The sequence below is a fragment of the Lissotriton vulgaris genome, chromosome 5 (assembly GCF_964263255.1).
Source record: "Lissotriton vulgaris chromosome 5, aLisVul1.2, whole genome shotgun sequence".
NCBI classification, from domain to species: domain Eukaryota; kingdom Metazoa; phylum Chordata; class Amphibia; order Caudata; family Salamandridae; genus Lissotriton; species Lissotriton vulgaris.
The window spans coordinates 134,525,838-134,546,922 of record NC_141693.1 but is presented as its reverse complement, the minus strand read 5'-3'; the positions used below and the strand labels follow the sequence as shown (position 1 = coordinate 134,546,922).

The 21,085-nt window shown below is 39.1% G+C and overlaps 1 protein-coding gene across 8 annotated transcripts in view; it reads left to right on the top strand.

Moving 5' to 3' along the window:
- The window catches only part of BRD3 (bromodomain containing 3), a 374,663-nt gene extending 353,790 nt beyond the window's left edge, over nucleotides 1-20,873 (top strand). For 6 of the 8 annotated variants that reach the window (XM_086921064.1, XM_086921060.1, XM_086921061.1 and 3 more), the window contains exons 12-13: nucleotides 7,042-7,170; nucleotides 14,390-20,873. In XM_086921064.1, coding sequence (XP_086777190.1) covers nucleotides 7,042-7,170; nucleotides 14,390-14,505 — 245 coding nt within the window. In that variant the 3' untranslated portion in view covers nucleotides 14,506-20,873. The remainder of the gene's footprint in view (nucleotides 1-7,041; nucleotides 7,171-14,389) is intronic. The other 2 variants (XM_086921068.1, XM_086921067.1) reach the window with 1 other exon arrangement.
- Nucleotides 20,874-21,085: the final 212 nt, after the last annotated feature.

Here is a 21,085-nt window from a genome sequence, read left to right as displayed (position 1 = left end):
ACTATTCAGTGTCTCCATATAAGTCATACTTCAGGGTTAGTATTCACTCTTAAGTCTTAAGTCACTCCTTCAATTAAGTGGACTTTGCTTCTCCAACAGATTATTTTTAACGAAAAAAGATATCCAGCTCAAACGGTTTGGTTACAAACAACGCATCATCAGATTACCAAGAACTTAGTGGGTTTAAAGCCCACCCATTGGTCAGCTTTGTCACTCCAATTTACTTTTTATTTGATGGGTTGCTTGTCCACATTGTATTTAGCCCTCACCTGGAGCGTATCCTCTCCACTGTTCACTTTTAGGGAACTACTTTAATTTTGCTCAACCATTCCATGAGGATTGCATGTGCTTTCCAGTAGTCTCGCTTGTGTGCTTCTCTCTGCTCAGTGTTGCTCTATTTTGCTGCATGCTTCTCCCTTAACTTCATGGTTAGTTCTCCCCTTGTGTGCGTCTCTGCCTACCATCCATGTTGTTCCCTCCATCAGCTTATTTTGCCTTCATCCCTGCACTCCAGCACCGACCTGCTCCTCCGTTGCCTTCTGTCCACAAATTACTGCTGCGTTTTCTGCTTTATAAACCAACACTTTTGCACTATTTAATTTGCATATTTTTTTTTTATCCATTCTTTTTTGCGGATACGTAAATAAAGACCTGCATCATAATGCATGCAGGCATACAGAATGAAGCAGCCATGTCATCACTATTTTTTGTAATCATGCTGTTCAACGTCGGTTTTGCTGAAGCTTTGTACACCAAAAACAAAAGACATTGGCAGAGTCCAAGAGTCTTAATGGCCAGACTTGTGGGCTTTGGCAAGGCTGGTTTTAAATTGAGTGATGTGGTTTTTTATCTTTTTTTCTCAAAGTATCTTACATATCGATGTGACCTTTGTTTGACGTATTGCACGAGTCCTCACTGAAACACTAAACGTGGTGATGTTTCCAACATTGCGGTACAAAAGGGGGTGGTGATGGACTGGGGTGGCAGAGTGGGCTAAAGAACGGTGATGGATTAAACCCAGATCCGCTGACTGGTTGTGAGTGTTTGATTGGTTCAGATGCTCAGTCCATCACCACCCCCTTTTGTACCGCTTTGTTCGCCATAAGTTGGCAGGGTATGCTAAGACGTGAGTCCCTTGCTCACTTTGCCACTGGATTCAAGCAAGCCTGGCTGAAGACAGCTGTAATGCCAGAAACCGGTCCTCGGAAGCTTGTTTCCGGTCCAGGGAAGGCATGGCTTGGCAGTTCGGGCTGGACTGTTCCCACGAGGCACAGGGTCAGAATGAATTGCATATGGCCATGTCTGAACTGGGGTGGCAGAGCGGGCTAAAGAACGGTGATGGATTAAACCCAGATATGTTGACTGGGGGCGAGTGTTTAAATGGTTCAGATGCTCCGTCCATCACCACCCCTTTTTGTACTGCTTTGTTTCCAACATTGGTCACCTATTTCATTGAGTAGAGTTCACAGCATCAAGCTGTAATCGTAGGTAGCACATAATTGATTTGGTCCAAAGAATATCAGTTTTTCATGTCATCCAGACCATGGTATAAACTTTACATGTCGCCAGATGTCCCAAGAGTGTGCACAGGCTATCTCAAGAAGGTTCTCGTTCTAAATTGACATTACCACAGGGTGAAAGAGGAATCTGCTTTGTGTATCTCTTGCAGGAGAAATCATGGACAGTTACGTGAGTAAGCATTTGCTGCAGCATTGTTCAGTGCGTACACGTTTAAAGGCGGGCTATCCCACACCACAGACAGCATGCCCATTCATGCATCACCCTCTGTGATGGGGAATAAAACCTGCTAACTTGGATAGGTTGGCAGTGTTTCATGGAAGATCGTATGTAGGTCGCCTCATGGCCCTCAATCAAGAGTCACTAAATGTTGTGACTATTAATGCTAGGCAAGAAGCAACAGTCTGAAAGAATTTAACCCATGCCTCAGCTGATTATCACTACAATAGTTTTGACATTTGAACCTTTTCAAGATTCAAAGGAAATCCTTCCATCTGGTGAATGAAGACCAGTGATAACTCACTAGATTTCAAGTATGTTCTGGTTTGCTTCCATAACAGTGGTTACCTAATATAGTAAGTAGAGTCGGAGAAATACACTCTGAAGTGTCAAGTGACACTTGTCAATTTGACCTCATCATGGGTCCTATTCGCACACCTGTGGTAAACACCCAGTATGTAATTCTAGTTCAGTTTGATTGGTGAATAGTTAACTACATGCGACACTGGAAGAACTCTTAAACAGTTAGTTCCAGTAAATGTTCTTCAGTGATTACTGAAGTTAGTGATTACTACTATTAATCTCAAGTGGCCCAGTAATTTGCAATAATGTACTCTGTCGGAGCAAACAAAGACACTAACTTTGACTGAAACTCTCCTTTGACCCCCATAAGGATTTTGTTGGTGAAAGTCCCAGCCTCATTTTCAGATGAAACAAAATATCTGCTTGATGATCTCAAATAAACACTAGAGCTAATGCCTGACCCAGGAAGAGTTGGAAGGAAATGCAGATTTGGGCCATTTCCTTGGTCTCTGGCTTTTAGTCTCAGATGAGCTTACCTTTGAACTTTAGTGTTGTGAAGATGAAACCACATATTCAGTCACATGTTTTTAAAACACCGTTTTACATAAGAAGTTGTTGTTAAATACGTAGGCAACAAATAAGCAGCTGAGTCCACACCCACATTTTATTTAAATCCTTTATTTGAAGAACATTTTATGTATACAATTAAATAAAGTTAGTATATAAATAGTAATAGTGGTGCAAGTCACATTAATTATAAAAGTCTTGTAACTAAAACATAATGGATTAATCAACTTTAAGGGATCCCGGGATGTTTTTGCCTATTTCTAACTTGATTTACATCACTACAGAATTGTCAGTGATAATCAAGACCATATGTATCATTGTGAGAAAACTGCTGGTCTTTAATTCTCAATGCATTTGATCTGAACTTGCATGCCAAATGTGTTCGACGTCCAAGTTTTTCTTCCTGTATTTTGCAAAGGTATTGCTTAAATATGGCTTTAAAATGTGCTCTTTCAAGTTCCATCTTCTATGCTTCTTGCTATTAAATGGGTTGGCCTCTAAGTAACGCTTCTGTAACCTCACCTAAATGTCAGCAAGCCAGTGGCATTCATTCGCACGATATGTGACCTGCACATTGGTATTTTCGACTAGAAGTTCAGGCCACTTTTCCCATTTCGCATACCATTTAATTACATTAAGCTGTATTAAAGTCTGGGCTCTTGATGCCGAGTAGTCCGGTAGCTTTTTCTCCCTTTTATTTAATACTTCGACAATGAACACTTATGGTGTCTTTTCATGCCTCCTTATTCGGCAATCATTCTAAGTTTCCACAAGCGCACCTTTATCCAAAATTGGAAGACCCTACGAGCATTTACCTAATTTCAGGGATTATATGCGGTCTGTTTTAACTGGTGTCTCATCCAATTCACACGAGTCCACTTATGCAGTTATTATTCATCTCCTACTCTTAGCCAGGGGTGAATCATTTAAACTTAGTCATTCCTCTCATCTGCTGTACCAGGAACTGGGACAACGATTCAGCATACACTTTTATTGTTGAACCTATTACATGAAGAACTATAATCTATTAATAGGAAACATGTGTCTTTAACAAAACACTCATTACTGCCAAAGGAAGGCTTCCATTGGATGACAGTGTGCCAGAAAATGTATACTTTGAAGTGTAGGAATAGAGGTCCCTCCAGTTTATCGCCTCCCGATTTTTTGGTATAATTATGTGCAGTGCTTATGGATCTCACTCTAATTGTTTGAAGCATTTCAATTTTATCATAGAGATGTCTGGTAAAGTTTTGTTATTTAAATAGACATGTTGCATATTTTACTTTGGTTAGATGTTTGGAGTTCGCTTCACTTTCTGTGTATTCACATATCTACTTAATATTTGCACAACATATTTGTCTGAAGCAGAATACTTTCTTCTTACCATCATGCCTATATTTATCAGTCACCTACATGTTGTAAGTTGGAACTTTTTATGTTCAATCGGTTTTAAATGTGAATATAATGGTGGCCTATTTTTGGAGATTTGCATTCCACAAACGCATTTGTAATTGTGCCTTAATTGATGACTGTTATGACTTTTTCCTCTAGGCTGATTTATCTCTGCTTTGTCCTAGCTAAAATTCTTCCTCCTATTCCCAAATCCTTTGTACCGCCTTATTCCTAAAAGTTATAACTTTACAATTTTCCATGTTGGAGATACAGTCTATGTACCCTGAGCCTCAGATTGCACACTCCGCTGTTTCGCTTTCTTGTATTCTGCATCAACACATCATTGGTATCTTCAATGACTACTGGTATCTAGCCAGAAGACTGTAAACCTTTTCTCTTTCTTCCTTCAGGATATTATTAGTTTTTTTGTGTGGGGGGGGGTCCAGTTTTTTACTGCCACACGTCTATAAACATTGCACACCAGTTCAGTGTTTTTGTGTTTCTTGCTGTTCCTCACACAAGCCCAGCAGTAGATGTCACCAAAAGTCTGCAAGTGGAGTTTGGAGTGTCTACAACTGTTTACAAAATAAAGCTCAGGCAATTTCAGAAGCGATCACCTGCAGTGATTCTGTTACAGACAAACAAGCTCCTGTAATTCTGAAGCCATTGGATTTCTTCTTACTTCTTTCAGTGCAATGGCATGCAACAGTGGCAATATCGTTCTAAAGGGGCATATCAAAATCCAGAATTCTAAGTTAGGGTCTCCTGTTTTAAAAACACATCTTTCTATTGGAGAGATCATAATCATTCACTCCTGGTGCCCACTGACGCAAGTTCCAGTGTTTAATTTTGGCCAAGCTATTTCCAGCTTGAAGCCTTGCATCTGAGTTCATGTTACCATTTCCCTACTCCTCCTTTTGCTTTGTAATATGTTCCCATAAGTTGGTAATTTGAAGGAGACGGGCATAAGAGTAAGGAAAAGTTACTCATGGCAGTAACGAGGATACCCCTTGTGCATAGGATCTTTCACATTACCAACACCCTCCTGCTATTCTTTTTTTGATTCGGGTCTGGATCTTCTATCTGGCCAGCTGCAAATTTTAAGGGAAGACATGCAGGGGAGGCAAGGTAAGGGCCTTGTTAGAGGGCTGCGCATGCGCCGGTCCCCTGGATCCTTAGATTAAATATTGTGCACAGTCTCATCCTCGCCATGGTTGCAGGTTCCCATACGTTGGTAATGTGAAAGAGCCCAGTAATATCCTTACTTCAGTTACTACAGTGAGTAATATTTTCTATAGCTCTGAGGAGCTACGGTCAGTGTGTCCACTTCTAAAACCACCATCCGTTATTTTAATGCATGCCCCCAAAGTCTCTCTTCTGACTTTGTAGCAGGTCTCTTATTGTGCTATATCTATTTTGGAAAAGATAAACTAGTTTTGTTTTGATTTTCGATTAGTAGTCTTGGCGCCATCATTCTCTTTTCTGTATCCCATCTGAAGCAGTCAGTCATGGGTTGAGAGAATAACCATTTCCATGTCCCGAAAAAAATAACATAACATAGTACAGGAAATTGCTGACTGTTAGGGTAACCTTTATAGCTAGACAATGCCAGGCAATCATGTAGGATACCACCAGTGAGAGACTGCCAAATGTTGACTAGAAGCCTCCAATATTGTCCCCAGTTTAATGGGTGAGGTGGATACAATGTCAGTTCATGCAAGGTGCCAAAGTCTCTTGCATCTGCTGTGTAAATCCTTTTAAAGCGGTCAATAGCTCCACCTCTGGGGGAGAAAGGATTGGGCTGAATATCTTAAAAACATTTCCATGTAATGATTGACTGGTAAAACTACTCCAGTGGACTCCCATCCGAGAAATCTTTCTTGTTTTGTTAATTGAGTTGCCGTACTGTAATGGATTTTGAGGGTATAGCTTGACGGTGCCAAATGACCTATGCACTCTAATCCTATTAAAATAGTCTGTTCATAAATTATGTGGCTATCTTGGAACACAGATGTTCTATTCGTTGCTGTGGAACCATATCTGCAGCATCACAATACAACCCTGTTTTTTCATTAACTAAAGAGAACATAAATTTTAATTCTTATACGATGGGTGACCATCTCTGATGTAAAATGTAGATTTATTCCCCCTTTGAAGGGGTATCACTGAAATATATTAAATCTTATATATAGAATTATTAATGTTTGACCCCACTCAAAAAGTTGACAAAAAATGTATCAGTGAGTGCTTGGGATACATTGTAATTAAACTGTATAAATTCATTGAGTAATAACTACAGATTTTGCTTACTAAATTGAACTCTCCGGTACCTGATTCAGCCGGAATTGTTAGAAATCGAAACGTATGATAAGCACCTGAAGAATATCTCTGCTCGGAACATTTTAAATGTTCCCGCTGTCTGGTAAATGAGGCCTACCTTTATTTCCAAATCATCCAAATGTTGAACTATCAGATTTGTAAAAAAAAAATGCATCTTTATACGCCAAAGCTTAGAGGGAAAGAGGCAAGAATTAGATGCATTCTTTTGACTGTTTATTATAACATCAAAACCTATTTTAGTCTTGGTTTTCCAAGATGGCCACCACTTTTATGAAAAGGCTTATTTCGGAGTCCAAACCCCACTGTAAAACTGTTAAGAATTTAACCATCATGCAACAGATGTTGGTTTCCCGTTCTTTCAAACAGTGGAAAACCAACATGTATTTGTAGATCTATAAAATCTGCAAGTTCAGAAAAAGGTTTTGTACCGCTAAGTGCATTTTTCGTATGTGATGCCAATGAGCGGGTGTCATTCTGAACATGTAATGGTTATCCATTGCAGGTACGTTCCCCATTTTCTCGGATGGGAAGTGCCTTAAAGGAGCGAGCCAGGTTTTAAGTGCTTGCCTGGGACCTTAGAGAATAATCGAAATTTCATCTAGAGTAGAATTGCATGATTTTATGTATCTTTACAATGGGAAGCAGTTGAATCTGCATTGTTCGTAATGCAAGTACTTATTTAATTCATTCATTCCCCCGCAGCTGGAAGTGGAAAAAAGCAAGCTTCAAAATCTAAAGAGGAAATAGCGCAGGAAAAAAAAAAAGAATTGGAAAAGCGGCTACAAGATGTCAGTGGGCAGTTAAATAACAATAAAAAAACTCCTAAAAAAGGTAAGTGCCAGTCAAACAGACGAAAGGAGGGAGATGGTCCTAATTATCAGTCTTTAAAAGTCTGGTCCAAACTCCCTCAAAAACACATCCTTCAGGTATTCATTGTATCCAACGTAAATATGCATGAGACTAATTACTTATTGATCTAAGCTACTACACATGATATGTAAATTACTTTTAGTTTTGATATTGAATTAGTCTATAGTCCCTTTAGTTAGTTGGACCTGCATGTTGTCTGCCGTAAGAGGTTATCGGGATCTATATTTTTATTTAGATTTGGTTACTAGGTTAAAACCTGTGTTTGTCCTCCCCTATTCCTATGTAGAATGAACAGGGCAACCAAGTGGCGAGAATGGAAAACTGCTCTTTAAAGTTTGATATAATTTAAGTGTACCAAGTTCGGGGACCGTGCATACGCGTGAGCTCTTGGCCATGCCCCTGCTATATCCCTTGCGCGTATCATTCCTATTTACTTTATTTATTTTGCCATGCACTGTCTTTTGTCTCCTGGTGAGGTCTGGTGTTCAGTTTTGGTTTTCTATAAAACAGAAACCATTTTTTGATATTTTGCTTCAGACTTATTCATTCATAATTGAGATTTTCCTGCCTCTTTAATGTCTGCCTGTCTTCAAAGGATTTACAGAATGCGGGAGGCATCCTATTCTCGTTATTTCTAGAACTTAAACTAACTCCACACCTGCTCATTATGCTGCCGGAGTATATGGACAATTTGTGAGAAATTGCTATCGGAATGAGCTAAAATAGGACCACTATATGTTTTAATCACAGAAAACTGTTGAGAAAGTATTTTGGAACAAAGACCAGTTGTATGGTAAGAAGGTTCTCCTTCTGTCTTAGGAGGATCCCCAATCATCTGATGTTTAATTAGACCTATCTTGGCTAAATATTTCTGCCAAAAGCCCAACTTGCTACATTGTTGATTTTTATATTTTTCATGTTCTGAGCTGTTTGGCACCAACGAAGGACAATTGAAAGAGTGAACTAGTCACCAAGTCTTTTATCAAACCAAATACTTCACAATGACGGAGCATGTTCACCAAATTCCAAATCTTGGTCAATATCATTATCTCAGATTCCTTTTGATAAGCCAAGCTGAATGCCTCTGCAGTGTTTCTGGGTCCATTTGCTTCCAAGGGCTATCCGTTGAAGGCCAATTACTGTAACAACTAAGAAGTATCCTGTAGTGCGTACAGTGTATCAGACTTCTTGAACATTCCTCAAACCCTCTTTCTCCTTCTATGCGCAAAAATTATTAGACCAATGAGAGACCCTTTTTTAATTAACATGACCTAATTGGTCATTTTTGGTGCGACAATGGTAAATCAAACATGTTCCGTTATAACTGCATGGTTTCTGCAACTCATTCAAAATCTGCTTTTTCACAGGGAAGAGTTTCAATCTTCTCTTCTATTCTGGGTCTGTTAGATGTTGATAGCCTATCTTGATGGGTCAAGGCTCAGACTTCCATAGAACAGCAGACTACCTTTTTAGTTTTACTTCATCCCTGCTTGACACGGTTTATAACTTTCTAACTAGTTCCCATGCACTCTGCTTGGATTCTGGACCAAGCTCTTCTAGACTAGATCATGTAGGTTACTTTTTACTCCGTTCACCTAATGACAGACACTTTTTCTCACCCCTTTGATCTGAGGATGTTTGTGCCCTCAAGTTCCAGAAACACTTCCCAGTATTTGCGCCGATCTTGTACAAGCATGCCTAGGAAAAATCCTTGACATTTATGGCATGTGGTCATGTCTGTTTGTTTTCATAAGGGTGTTTTGGGTACATATAAATATGGCAGATAATTCAATACTTGTTTTGTCAATGTTTGTGGAGCCAACTTCTTCTGGGATACTTACCCTTTACATGGGAGTCTATAAGGTTGTGAAGCGAGAGAGCCCTTCATCAGTGGAGATAGCATTAATCCTCTTCTTAATATCAGTATGATTCTTGGAGGATACCATAACACAACAAATATAATTTGTCACAAATAAGAACTCTTGAAAAATTGTTCCTTTTCCTTTTCAGTACCGAAAAATGTATTTGATTTGACAGAAAGCTCCTTAACAACCAATTCCGTGATACAAAATCTACCCATATATAAAACCCCCATACTACACATTTAACCTGCCTCTTTTTAGGATGCTACTTTGCAAGAGGTTCAAGATGAGTAATATGTGGGAAGGAGTATCCATTAGAAGAACTATTTAGTTTGGCTCTGTAATCTTCTTGCTGAGGGATATAGATCTTCATGCAGATTCTATCAATCCAGCTCAGCTTCCCTGTTCCTTACAGAGTGTAACGATCATTGAACTGACATTTTTTTTTGTGTTATTTGCTATAGATTTCGCTACACTTTTCTTTTGAACTGCCGAAGATTAGGTAAAACTGGTGTGAGCGGGTCCAGAGTGCATTTTTTTTTAACCTAGTTGCAGAGATGGTTTCTCATGGATCCATGGTTGTTGCTTCTGCAGCATACCTTTTCTGAATGTTAGCCAAAGAAAACCTGCCTCAGTGTAGGCTTTAGTGAGAAACCTTATAGTGAAGGCTAGACTCTTTCTTTCTCACCCTTTTCAAATTTTAAGACAAATGATGGCTAACGTTCTATTCCTTCTTGATGTTTTCTTGGCCTATTAGAAATTGGCCACTTATGACAATGTGCAATACATACAGATTCCAACAAAAGTTGTATGGCATTTCGATGGTGCCCTTTCTGCAAGTACACAGTAAACCCCAGCTGCCGATTCAACTTCAAGGGTCGTTGGATTGAATTGGCATCCAGTACATTCTGCTGCATGACAGTCCCTTTCCTCCAAATTTTTCCTTTGATTATTTTTTTCCATCTGTCTGTTACACAATATGTTCAATGAGCCAAATCAAGTGCTCCCTCCTCAGCCATAGGTCACAACTATCAGCTGTGTGCTGCATCTTCTCTTAGAGCCGTTGTCACATTGTTTTAACCCTGTAAGATCATCAGGGATTACTCATAAACCCATATCTTTGTGTATCCATTAACTATTTTCTGTCTAAATAGCATAATTTACTTTGATAGATGCTATCTGATTGATTGGTATTTGGTTGTGGCGCTCTTCTTCATTGTGTGCAGTTGAACAAAAACAACTTCCTTTCTCCCTTTGGGAGCATTTTTTCAGCTAACAAGGAATGGGCGTGCAAGTTCCATCCAGCATTGCCTAGCTTTCATGCACAATCTGTCCTTAGACTCTGGATTTTATAATTAAACGGAAAACTAAAGAACAGTGTCCCCTTAATTTGCCTTGCGGTGGTAACACTGGTGTGGATGAAAACTGACTCCCTGCTGAGGAAAGAAATGGACAAGAGCATAAGATATTAAGATATTTTGGGGTTAAACTGTTATCTGCTCTGAAACCTTATACAGAGGCCAGCTCCTCCTCTGAGCTTATTGTTCTAAAACTGCTGCTACACCAAAGAGGTGAGCCTTTCTCTCGTTGTTGAGGTGCTTTAAGACCATGCCACTTCGTGTCCAGGCATAGCTCCTCCCTGTGAGTGATCTGCCACAGTCCCACTGTGGTCAGGTAAGTCCTTATTCTGACTCCTCCCCTGATTTGTAGTTGAACCTAGTGCACGTAATGTGCAGATGACAGTTGAGAGATGTTTTAACGAAAGAATTTCAGTGCAAGACGTAATACAGGAGGCACTCTCAGGCCCTATCTTTCCTTAAAGCACTGGTGACTCAAAATTAGAAGCACGGACGTGCACTTTCCTGTGGCATTCTCACCACTTTGGTAACAGTCGAAACACGCCTTTTAGGAGGATGACCTGAGACCGAAGGCCTTCTCTATTGAGGAGTACTTGCCCATGCCACCTTCTCTGCTTGCCAAGTTTCTTGATGAGAAGGAGCTTAACCGTATTGCTCTTGGGACTCAATTTGGTTACTGGTAGTCCATAACCTTAAGTATTAGTCCATCATCTTCGGTCTTAGTCCACTGTGTATGCTCCATGATTGTGATGCCTTAAAGGATGTAGGCTGCATGTCGCTAGGTTGGATTCTGCCAGTCAATCATGCCATAAGCAATTCGAGCAGAACGTGCCAAAACCAAACCACTTCACTTAGTAACCAGCTACATGTTCTGCCTTTGTGGTCTTCTGTCGACAGTTGGTACTACTGCCTGTTTCCTCGGAGTGTGAATTCGAAGTCTTGGGGAACTAGCCGCCCTCTTTTTTCTCAATTCCTAGTGCTGCTTCTGTCACTTCGGATGCAGCTCCCACAGACACTGCTACAGTTCCTGGTGCTAGACAGTTCCACAACACCTCTAAACCTTGACTTGGCTATTACTTCAGGTTCTGCTTGTGGTGTAGCTTACTGCCCCAGGTACTTGAGCGTGGGCAAGAAGGGTGGAACATTTCCCCATGGATTCATCTCTAGGTACCTTCTGACAAGAGAGCTCAATTGAAATAAGCAGACACCAATCCCGTTATCAGTACCTGTGACTACAAACCTCTAAACTACAACTTACTATCACAAAGTCCATACCCAGGCAATTGAGAATCTGGCAGTCATAACTGCTCACCCCCAGAAGCAAGGACTTGCTATTGAGTAACAGGCTGTGAAGGAGGCTCATCCGATTTGGTGGAAGCTTTTCTCATAAAGTACCATCACAAAGTCTTTGACCAGCAGGAGCTGGAAACTCCAGAACAGTCCAGTTGTCTTGTTTCTGAAGTTTCCAGCTCTTGTAGTGGTGATGGCGGCTTCTCTGAAGTTAAAACTCTTTGGCCTCCCAAATGGAAAAAGAGGCAAGAGTCTGGAGACTGAAGTTAAGAAACTCTATCACCCCAGTTGTCTATCCGTGGCAGGTAAATATGAAAGCAATTATGTCTACCTGGAAAAAAAATGTATGGTAAAAAATAGTTGATGCTCAGGTCCTTATTGACAATGGCACTAGGACCATGAACTTTAAGGTTTTTAGCTGGCTACTGGGTTCAGCCCTCGGACCTGTAGCTAAAATCGAAGGAAGGTGTAACAAACTTCTTCCTCAATGAAAAGAGCTTGGTAGTGGATATTTATGAGGTCCTGACGCATTGTAGGATGGCCACTGTCACACCAAAATTCATAAGTCCCATTCAAGAATTTGTCCCAAAACGAACTCCTCTTTGGCAGCTATGTAATGACTTCAGAAACTCTTCTTTCTCTGGAAGCAGTTGAAAATGAATTGCTTCAGTGGAAGGACAAGCCTCACCTGGACTTCCTTGGTGACCAGTCACCCTTCATGCTGCCATCTAGACCTTATGAGACTGGTCACAATTATTTCTCTCGGTATATTGGCTCAAATGCAATCCTCCTAGTGCTAAAAGCCATTCCTGCCAGTGGTCCGATGTGGAATGGGAATCATTCCCACTGAACACCACAGCTCTCTTCTATGTGATTACATATGGGGGTACCAACACCTACTATGTGTTGGCTGGCAGTGGCTCTGTGGGAGTAGTACATGCAAAAGAGTATTTTCCTTTTAGTTTCTTCTATTGTGAGGATTGAATGTGATAGAATAAAAGCCTAAACAGTTTTTCCACTAGTTAAACAAGTGGGAAATTCTCAAGGAAATCCTCAACCATATCTTCAAGGCCTGGGGTTTCCTGTGTTTTCAGGGGGCATCATGTTGGATTCTATAGACATTTCTATGTGCCTTTCGTGCAACCCCTCTGATCCCAACAGACCTTCAGAAGATCAGGGAGTGGCAACTATGAATGCTCTGGCTTGACCTTACCAAGTATGGTTCTCTGTCCTCCAAATATACATCAGAACACCACATTCGCCACCCCTTTTTGCTAATGTAGGTATAGTATTTGTACATCCATATATATACCATCAGTCAGCTAGATTACATGGTTCCTTTAGGAGTTCACTTTTTCATGCTTAGATTTCCCAAGAAATGTAAGTCCTCTGGAGATTGCTCAGAAATCCCCTAGCAAACTATAGTGTAAGAAAAAAAAACTTGTACTATCACTGGGCACTCAAAAAGAACATCAACTTGTTCACATGTGCAATGAATGCCATTGTATCTATGTTGGCTCACCTGGCCAAATGAGGTACAGGTGGACATCTGCAAAACATCCGTGTGTCTGTTTTCTCCATTTAGACATCACACTGCCTTTGTGGACACTAATCCGACTCTAGCCAGGTTTTTGAGAAACCCTTTTAACAGATTGCTTCATGTGCCTGAAATTTGTTTCCTCGATCACATCTACTAGGAAGAGAAGGGGTTCCTTCATACAAGAAATGCTGTTGACGTTCATTCTTGAAGAAGAGATTGTCTGAGCACATTCTATTAGCTACATGATTCTGCCTTCACCTTCTCTATTTTTTGTCCTTAGTTACCGTGGAATCTACGCACAAGGATAATAACGGGAAAGCTGAGTCAAAGTAGAAAGATAGTCACTTTGGGCAATTGCTCTCTCCCAGACATCATTTAAACACGTTCAGGGGCTCCTTTTTTCTCCATTAAGAGAACTAGTAAGATCATGCTATTCATGCCATACATGTGCACAATACAGCAGCGCATCTCTGAACTTCCAAAGGAGCTTATTCCCGTCCCACATAAAAGGTGTTGGAGACGTATTAAGAGTAACAGTCACTTAGAAGTTATCGTCCTGTTAACTTTATGGTGTTTTATTATTTAGAGGGGACCTTTTTATTTTTGGCTATGCTGCTTGCAAAACAGTGTGCTCATTCATTGAGGAAATTCACACGTTTTTTTCCATTTGTGTGTATATTTTGGTCTGTAAATGTTTTGATTGTGTTTTAGAACTAACGGTGCTAACCCGTATGTTGTCTGTGGCAAGTTTTTTTGAATGGTTCTCTATTTACACTGTTCGATTGGCCTAGATTAAATGTGTTACTTCAGAAACAAACATTATAAGATCCAATACCTCTACTTTTTTTGTACCTGCACTGTTTCCACTGTATCTTTCATTGTGTGAGCACTGATAACTGAACTTTGACCTAAACTTTTAATCAAATATGCATATTGATCTTTTTATGAAATAGTTATGATTGTTTTATTCTGCTGGCCTGCAACGAAATAATTTTGGCTTGCAGTGTTTAAATTGCTTCTTTTCTTTATTTTTTTATTTATGATGCCGCTGTGGACCTAAATTATTTTGCAATGATCAGATGCAGGCTTAACTTCAAAAGTGGTATAACACGTCATTTTTTCATCTACAGAAAAGTCTGGGTCTCATTCAGCAGGAGGTCCATCTCATCTTAGCAGCAGCAGTTCCTCTGAATCTGGAAGCAGCAGTTCAAGTGGTTCCAGCACCGACACCAGTGATTCTGAATAAATACTGGACGTTTCAATATACAAAAGACAGACCTGAGATCCAGCAGTGTTCCCTTCAAAGGCTAATGTTAAACTTATGTTCCTTGGTGTGCTTTCTTTTTATGCCCCATTATACATAAAAAGGAAAGATCTCACTGTTGGAGGTCCCTGCATATGCAGAGGACCGTGTAGATGTAATTAGATCTAACAGGAAAAATAACTTCTACAAAGGTTTTTAATGCGTTCATTTTTAACAAAAGAAAAAAGTTGTTGGTTGAAAACGTGTTAATGACATGTTCAAACATCCACTGGTTTAAAAAAAAAAGTTTGTAAAAATTATCTTGCAAAACATGCTTGCAAAAGACACTTTCCCCCTGTTTAGGCTAGGCATCTCTGGAAAGTTTTTTTACGAAAAAGGAGAAAAAGGAAAAATAATAATCTAACTGTAAAAATGGTACCTACCGTCTGTGTGAAAGATGTTAGCCTTTGAATAGATGTCTGTATTTTGTTCTTGGCACTAGTATTCTTAATCTCAAGTGTACAGTGTGATGAAAACATCAGATGCTACCATCTTTTATTTTTTAGTCTTAACTTGAAAACACGTGTGCTGTGGATTGCTCAAGTGTATCTTTAAGTTAAAGGCTTATTATTGGGGTGACTTTTAACCAAGAAGAGGGCATTTCAGCAAAAAAGCCCCCTCCCCCCAGATACACCACCGAAACAGAAAAAAATAGGATGATTGTATGGGTATGTTTAATCTTGTGCTTTTCGTGACATGGTGGCCCATCCCATTGGTAGGGAACCAGTGGGTTGTCTGTCGCATGACATGCAGGTTTTCCTAGCGCTGAAACTTTTTACCTCAAAAGAAAGGACTGCAAGAGGACAGATTTCAAAGGTTCAACACTTTTTTTTATTCACGAGTGCAGCCTAGCATTTTATCCTGCACCACTGCAACACATTCCGAGAGTTGTTCCCACTTTCATGTATATACGCATTTTATTTATTAACATAATTGGTTATTTTAAGTGCATTAAAACTTTAAAAAGAAAGAGAGCCAAGTTAGTTAAAAGGAGATCTCAGAACTCTCCCTAGTGTAATGCTACGGTTTCAGCAAAGGGTGCAGTGGTGCTTACTGCTCTTATCGCCTGTTTCGGTGCTTTGAACGTTGTATTCTTTCTCAATTTTTTTAAAATTCATTTTTGTACAGAGCTGTTTGGAGACTCCTTAGATAAAGATTCCTTACAGCTGCAACGCAACATATATAAATATATAAATAGTTTTCTTTTCTTTTTAAATATTTTCAACTGGTCTCTTTAGGAAATTTTTGTAGCTACAGTTTGTCCATCAAGTCTTTAAAAAAAAATCCACACTTTGAAAACTGTTATGTGAAAAATGTATAGTAAATTTTAACTTTTTTTTTTTTTTTTTTTTACTTTTTATTGTAAAGGAAAAAGTAATATACAAAGTTTTTAAACCACCTAGATTTTTTTAAAGGCTGCCGAGCCGTTGTCATTTTACATAGGATGTGCAAACTTGTTGGATTGGCAGTTACCATATGTAGCTAGTTTAGTTTAATTTGGATGGTAACTAAGAAGAGGAATGGCGCTTCTTGAAGTACTGAAACCTTGCTGAACATTTTTGGGTTACCACCTAATATTCAATTCTGGTAATATTAGTTAATTTCAGCATTTATAAATGCAAACATTTGTTGATTAAAGAAGAAAATGGGTTAGAGGGCGGTATTATTACCTATTTGATTCTTGTGGAGCATTAAGACAACTGTACTCTATTTGGCCAACATTTCCTTCGCAGTGTCTGATGTGCAGGAAGCTAACAGACATATTTTAAACTTTCCATGTATCCCAAATGTAAACGCTGTACTGTTTTAATACTGCAATTACATGATGTATCCATTTGTTTATTATATTGTCTCTGCTCTTCTTAGTCTCATCAGCTTGCAACTTACAAGAGAACCACTGGAACCAAGATGCTCTGTAAGATGTCCCTAAAATGTAGTCATCTAACCTATTGGATTGATAGACTGAGAACAGTTTTCTGTTAAAACTTGGCATTAAAATCGCCCACCTTGAATCCTCAGTTTTGGAATTCCTAACCTGATACTTGTGTGAAGTTTCTTTGCAGCTCACTCTGAAGATAGCAAGCTGGAACCACATACCCACCAAATGCAATAACTTAAATTTGACAATGCACTGTTATACAATTTCATGCCCCTTTCCCATACATAGTAACTAGAATCAATCAAATTTGGTCAAGACATGGTTCACGTTTATGGCGGTCACATGTCCTGATTAAGTACAGTGTACCATTCAGATGATGTATGCAGGTTTTTTGTTGCATTCCTCAGCTGTGGAGCAATAGGTGTTGCAATAGTGTGTGTCTGGATTTATCTATGTATTTGTAATATTCTCAGGAGGGAAATGAAGAGTCACTAAATATGCGTAGTCGCCAGCATAGATAAAAAGCAGTTGTAACTCTCGAAGCTTTTTTTTCCAATTGTTGATTACCGAGCATGAAAGTGGGTTCTTTCTCTGTACAGCAATTGATAACCCATAATTGCTGTGTAATTCAATCTTGACACACACTGCTCTCTGGTACAGAAGCTCCTTTTTGTTGTGCATCCAACCAGACTTGCTTAGGGTACATAACAGTGCCAAAACGTATGTTCCCCTCACGCTAGTCTGTGCTTTAATTTATTATCGCGATCAGTTTTCCTGAAATGGTGCTGTTGTCTTATGCTTTATGTTTTGCAAAAAAGTTGAATGTTTACGACTACTCCATCTTATGGATGTCAAGACTTTCTGTACTGCGAGTTTCAGTGTTGTATCTGTAAATAACTAAGAGACTCCTGTTAAAACCTGATGAGCAGATTAGATTACAGGCAATTTTAAAAGCAAGTGTTTATGCAACTCTCTGACATTCTCACTATACAATTTGACCCACAACAGTGTGAAAAACAAAGTGGAGCTTGACTACATTGAGTCACACCTGTGTCACTGACAAACCAATATTCCAGCATGCCACCCATCTAGAGGGTTGTGCCATACCCTCTTGCTACTTGTATGTGTACCTCTACCGTGGCATCGGAGTCAGCTGCACAAGTTCATATCTTGGTAGATCTTCCATATTGTATAACTCCTGCTTTATCCTATTCATTCATTTTTATATTTACTTTTAGACTGCAGCTATCCATTTTCAGTAAGTCACATTAAATATGGTCTTCCTTAGCGGTTTTGTGAACCAGATGCAAACTGGCAAGTGTCTCTGCAAATCTATTAAGACCAATTGCTTTGTTCTCTAGTGTTTTCCCCACTGATATATTCCCATGGAGTGCTGGCGTTTGTGAGTTTCTGGAGGTACTACATATCTGCAGACCCACAAAAATAGAAGACAGTGGCTGCAGAAGTCTGGATAAAGCAGAATATTTATACGTTAGAAATTAGTTTGACATCATAAGGTATGATAGTTCTCATATTTCATTTGGAAATGACCTAGTAAAAAGAAGTTCCTTAACATGAAGCTGTACTGCCATTTTATTTCGTGACAAATTTTAGTCCTTACTTAGGACATTGCTATGTAATAGTATGAACATTTCAAAACCAGCCACTAAACCTTTTAGTATTCCATTGTACAGCATTGGTTGGGCAATATTAACATATGTAATGGTTTTTCGAAGTGCTTAAGGTTCCTAATAGAAACTGTGTGTAGAAATTTCAAAGTATGAGGAAATAATTTGGGAACGAGACACCTTCCTGCTTTAGATTCTCATTGGCTCATTGGGGTTAGATAACATCACTTTATTAATTGGGCCAACAGTATTTACCTGTTTAGTCACCCTTTGCTGCTCTGTTTCCAGGATTCTACGTGAGAAATAGTATCTTACTAAAAGTACATATATCCAGTGAGTGCCTGCATGGACACTCATTTAAAATGGTGACTGTGTTAATTCATGTTTGGATGCAGTTTGTGACGGAATTGGTTAGTATTGTTACTCCTGCCTAGTAATAGGAAAAAAAAGCCCAGACCCCTCCCACCCCCCTTCCTCCGCCCTCCCCAATGTCCAGGAATAGCAGATAGAAGAAAAAGCACCCCTCCCCCAAAATGGCCAGCAAGGTCTCAAAGCGTTATTGAGTCAAGGTCCTCAAAGTTCCTTATAATTGCATCTAAACAGCATTTCAAGCAATCACACCAATCCCAGCACCATCATGCTTCAAAATTAGCAAAACGTGTGGGCAATGACTGCACACCTATGCTCCTCGCCAGAATCTAGAAATGAACTTTTGAACCTTTACTTATCTTGAACAGACAAAAGCTTGGTACCAGTCTATGCCAAACCTTTGACGTGTGAATGTGCAGAATTTGAGTGTTCTATTGTTTATTTTTTTACACAGTTATATTTTACTATAAGCCTTTGTTTGGATGCATTGACGGATGTGAGACTTTGCGCTTTTTTTCATTCTAATGTCCCATTGTTCAGCTCAACTGGAAAGAAAAGTAGGCATCAAATAGTTCCAATAGATTGGCAAAGATAACAAGATAATCTGCTATCTGTATTTTTTGCTGAAATACAAATACGCTGTTTGCTTGCCAGAGAAAGTTCGCTGTGTTTGACACCAGTAATTTAAGAGGGAAGAAGCTTTGAAACATTTTTTTATTTACACCTGCAAAACGGTATAAATAGTCAAAGATAATAAAGGAGTACAAAATATGAAGAATTCTTGTTCAAAGTGTTTGTGGTGTTCGATAATTGCACTTATCATTCACATCTTGCATGACAAAGAGATCATTCAATCTTGACATCCAACACTTCTTCACCCCCTTCGTGGCATGGAGGTCCTGGGGCTTTTTTTAAGGTTTATGAATGGAACATACTAGTGTGCAAAGTGAGAGGTCTTGGTTATGTCGGCGACACTGATGCAGAATTGTCCTGATAATACAGATGTAGTCCGTATGAAACCGTATCTATCCAGACGGCAATTGGACTTTCATGTGTGGATTGCATTGCTTGTGTTCTTAGAACTGCCTGACTACACGCTGTCCTGCTCTTCTATCTTACTGAAAGGGCACTAACTCCATCATTAACATCTAACACTGTTCATTACCGACTACCTCTGTTTTAGGACGATTCTGTATTAATGACACTGACATAAGCACAGAGCACCTTCCTTTCACACTAGGACATTTGCCTTATAAGCCTTGAAGAAGCCCCTGGACTGCAACATAATGGAAGTGGAACACATCTGGTTGTCAAACTCAAATGATCTTGGTGCCTTACAAGATGTCAACAGTACGTGCAGTTACCAAGCACCACAATAAACTCTTTGAACAAGAAACATCATGGAGTCTTCGTGTTTTGTGTCCTTGATCATTTTTTAATGTTACTTTAATCATGCAAAATTAACTCCTCCTTTAAACCTTTGGTGTTTGTATTCTGTATGTTCATGCACATTATCTCTGGGATAGAGGGTCCTGCCCATGTATCAATATCAATGCATTCATGCAAAAGCCACATCGTCTTATTTGCTTAAATTGGCTGTTTAGTGGAAGTACAAGACTTTTGGGCCCGTTTCTCGTTTTGTCATGAACACTATAATTGAATGCTAAAAATATTTCAAGTAGCAGTTGGAATAGCACTGGTTGTCATCCTTTCTCTTCCTTAAAATACCAGAAAAGGTGTGCCTTACAATTTTGGTGCAATTCTGAACTAAATTCCTAATTTATCCTTTTATTTAAAAGGCACAGCAATGTTAAAAGCTGAAATGGAGCTTGGTGCAGGCACTAAAATGGTGGACACCAACAATGGGTAGGAAACATATTTTTAAATTTAATTTAAAAAAGTAGTTCTTTATGACCACTCAAAAGGTGGCAAGGCAGGGTGTATTTGTTTTGATTGAGAATTGTGAAGTCATTACATTGGGAGCATTAATCCTGCTTGTAGTGTAATATTCATTGCTGCTCGTCTACATTTACATATCCTAAAATCATTAAATGAATAAAATCACCTGAAAAAATGTAGCTATTCATTCAGGATTCAATACTCTTTTGTTTCTGATATTGACATAACACTTCTATCAAAAGCTATTTTTTTCTTTTATATTTAAACAGAAGATTTTCCTTATGATGTGCATGCAAGTTTACCGTAACTTTCTTAACTTTTTAGTGCTGTTTATAGTATAATCCTGTAAATGTCAGTTATTTGAGAATGAGTCCGTGTTAGGTAGTTTTAGCTTGTTAATTGCAATGCTGGCCTCAACACAACAGAATTTTCAAAGTATAAATAAGGGTAGAAAGTAATCTTTGTTGTTCCTGGTAATCATGGGCCCTACTCAGGGGGCTATTGTTTTGTTTTCATAATAAACGAGAACAAAAATACATTTGTTTTCTGTTTTCTTTACACATCTGAATTGCTTTCTTGACATTTGGCGCTCAAATTTATAACCTAGACTGAAAGTGCTCTAAACACACTTGGTGGTTACTAGTGAATCACTTTAATTAAATGTTCTCCTATTTTTCTGACTATTTCAATAAATATGTACCTAGAATCTGAGTGAAAGCAGGTATTGATAAAATACTTGATGGCTATT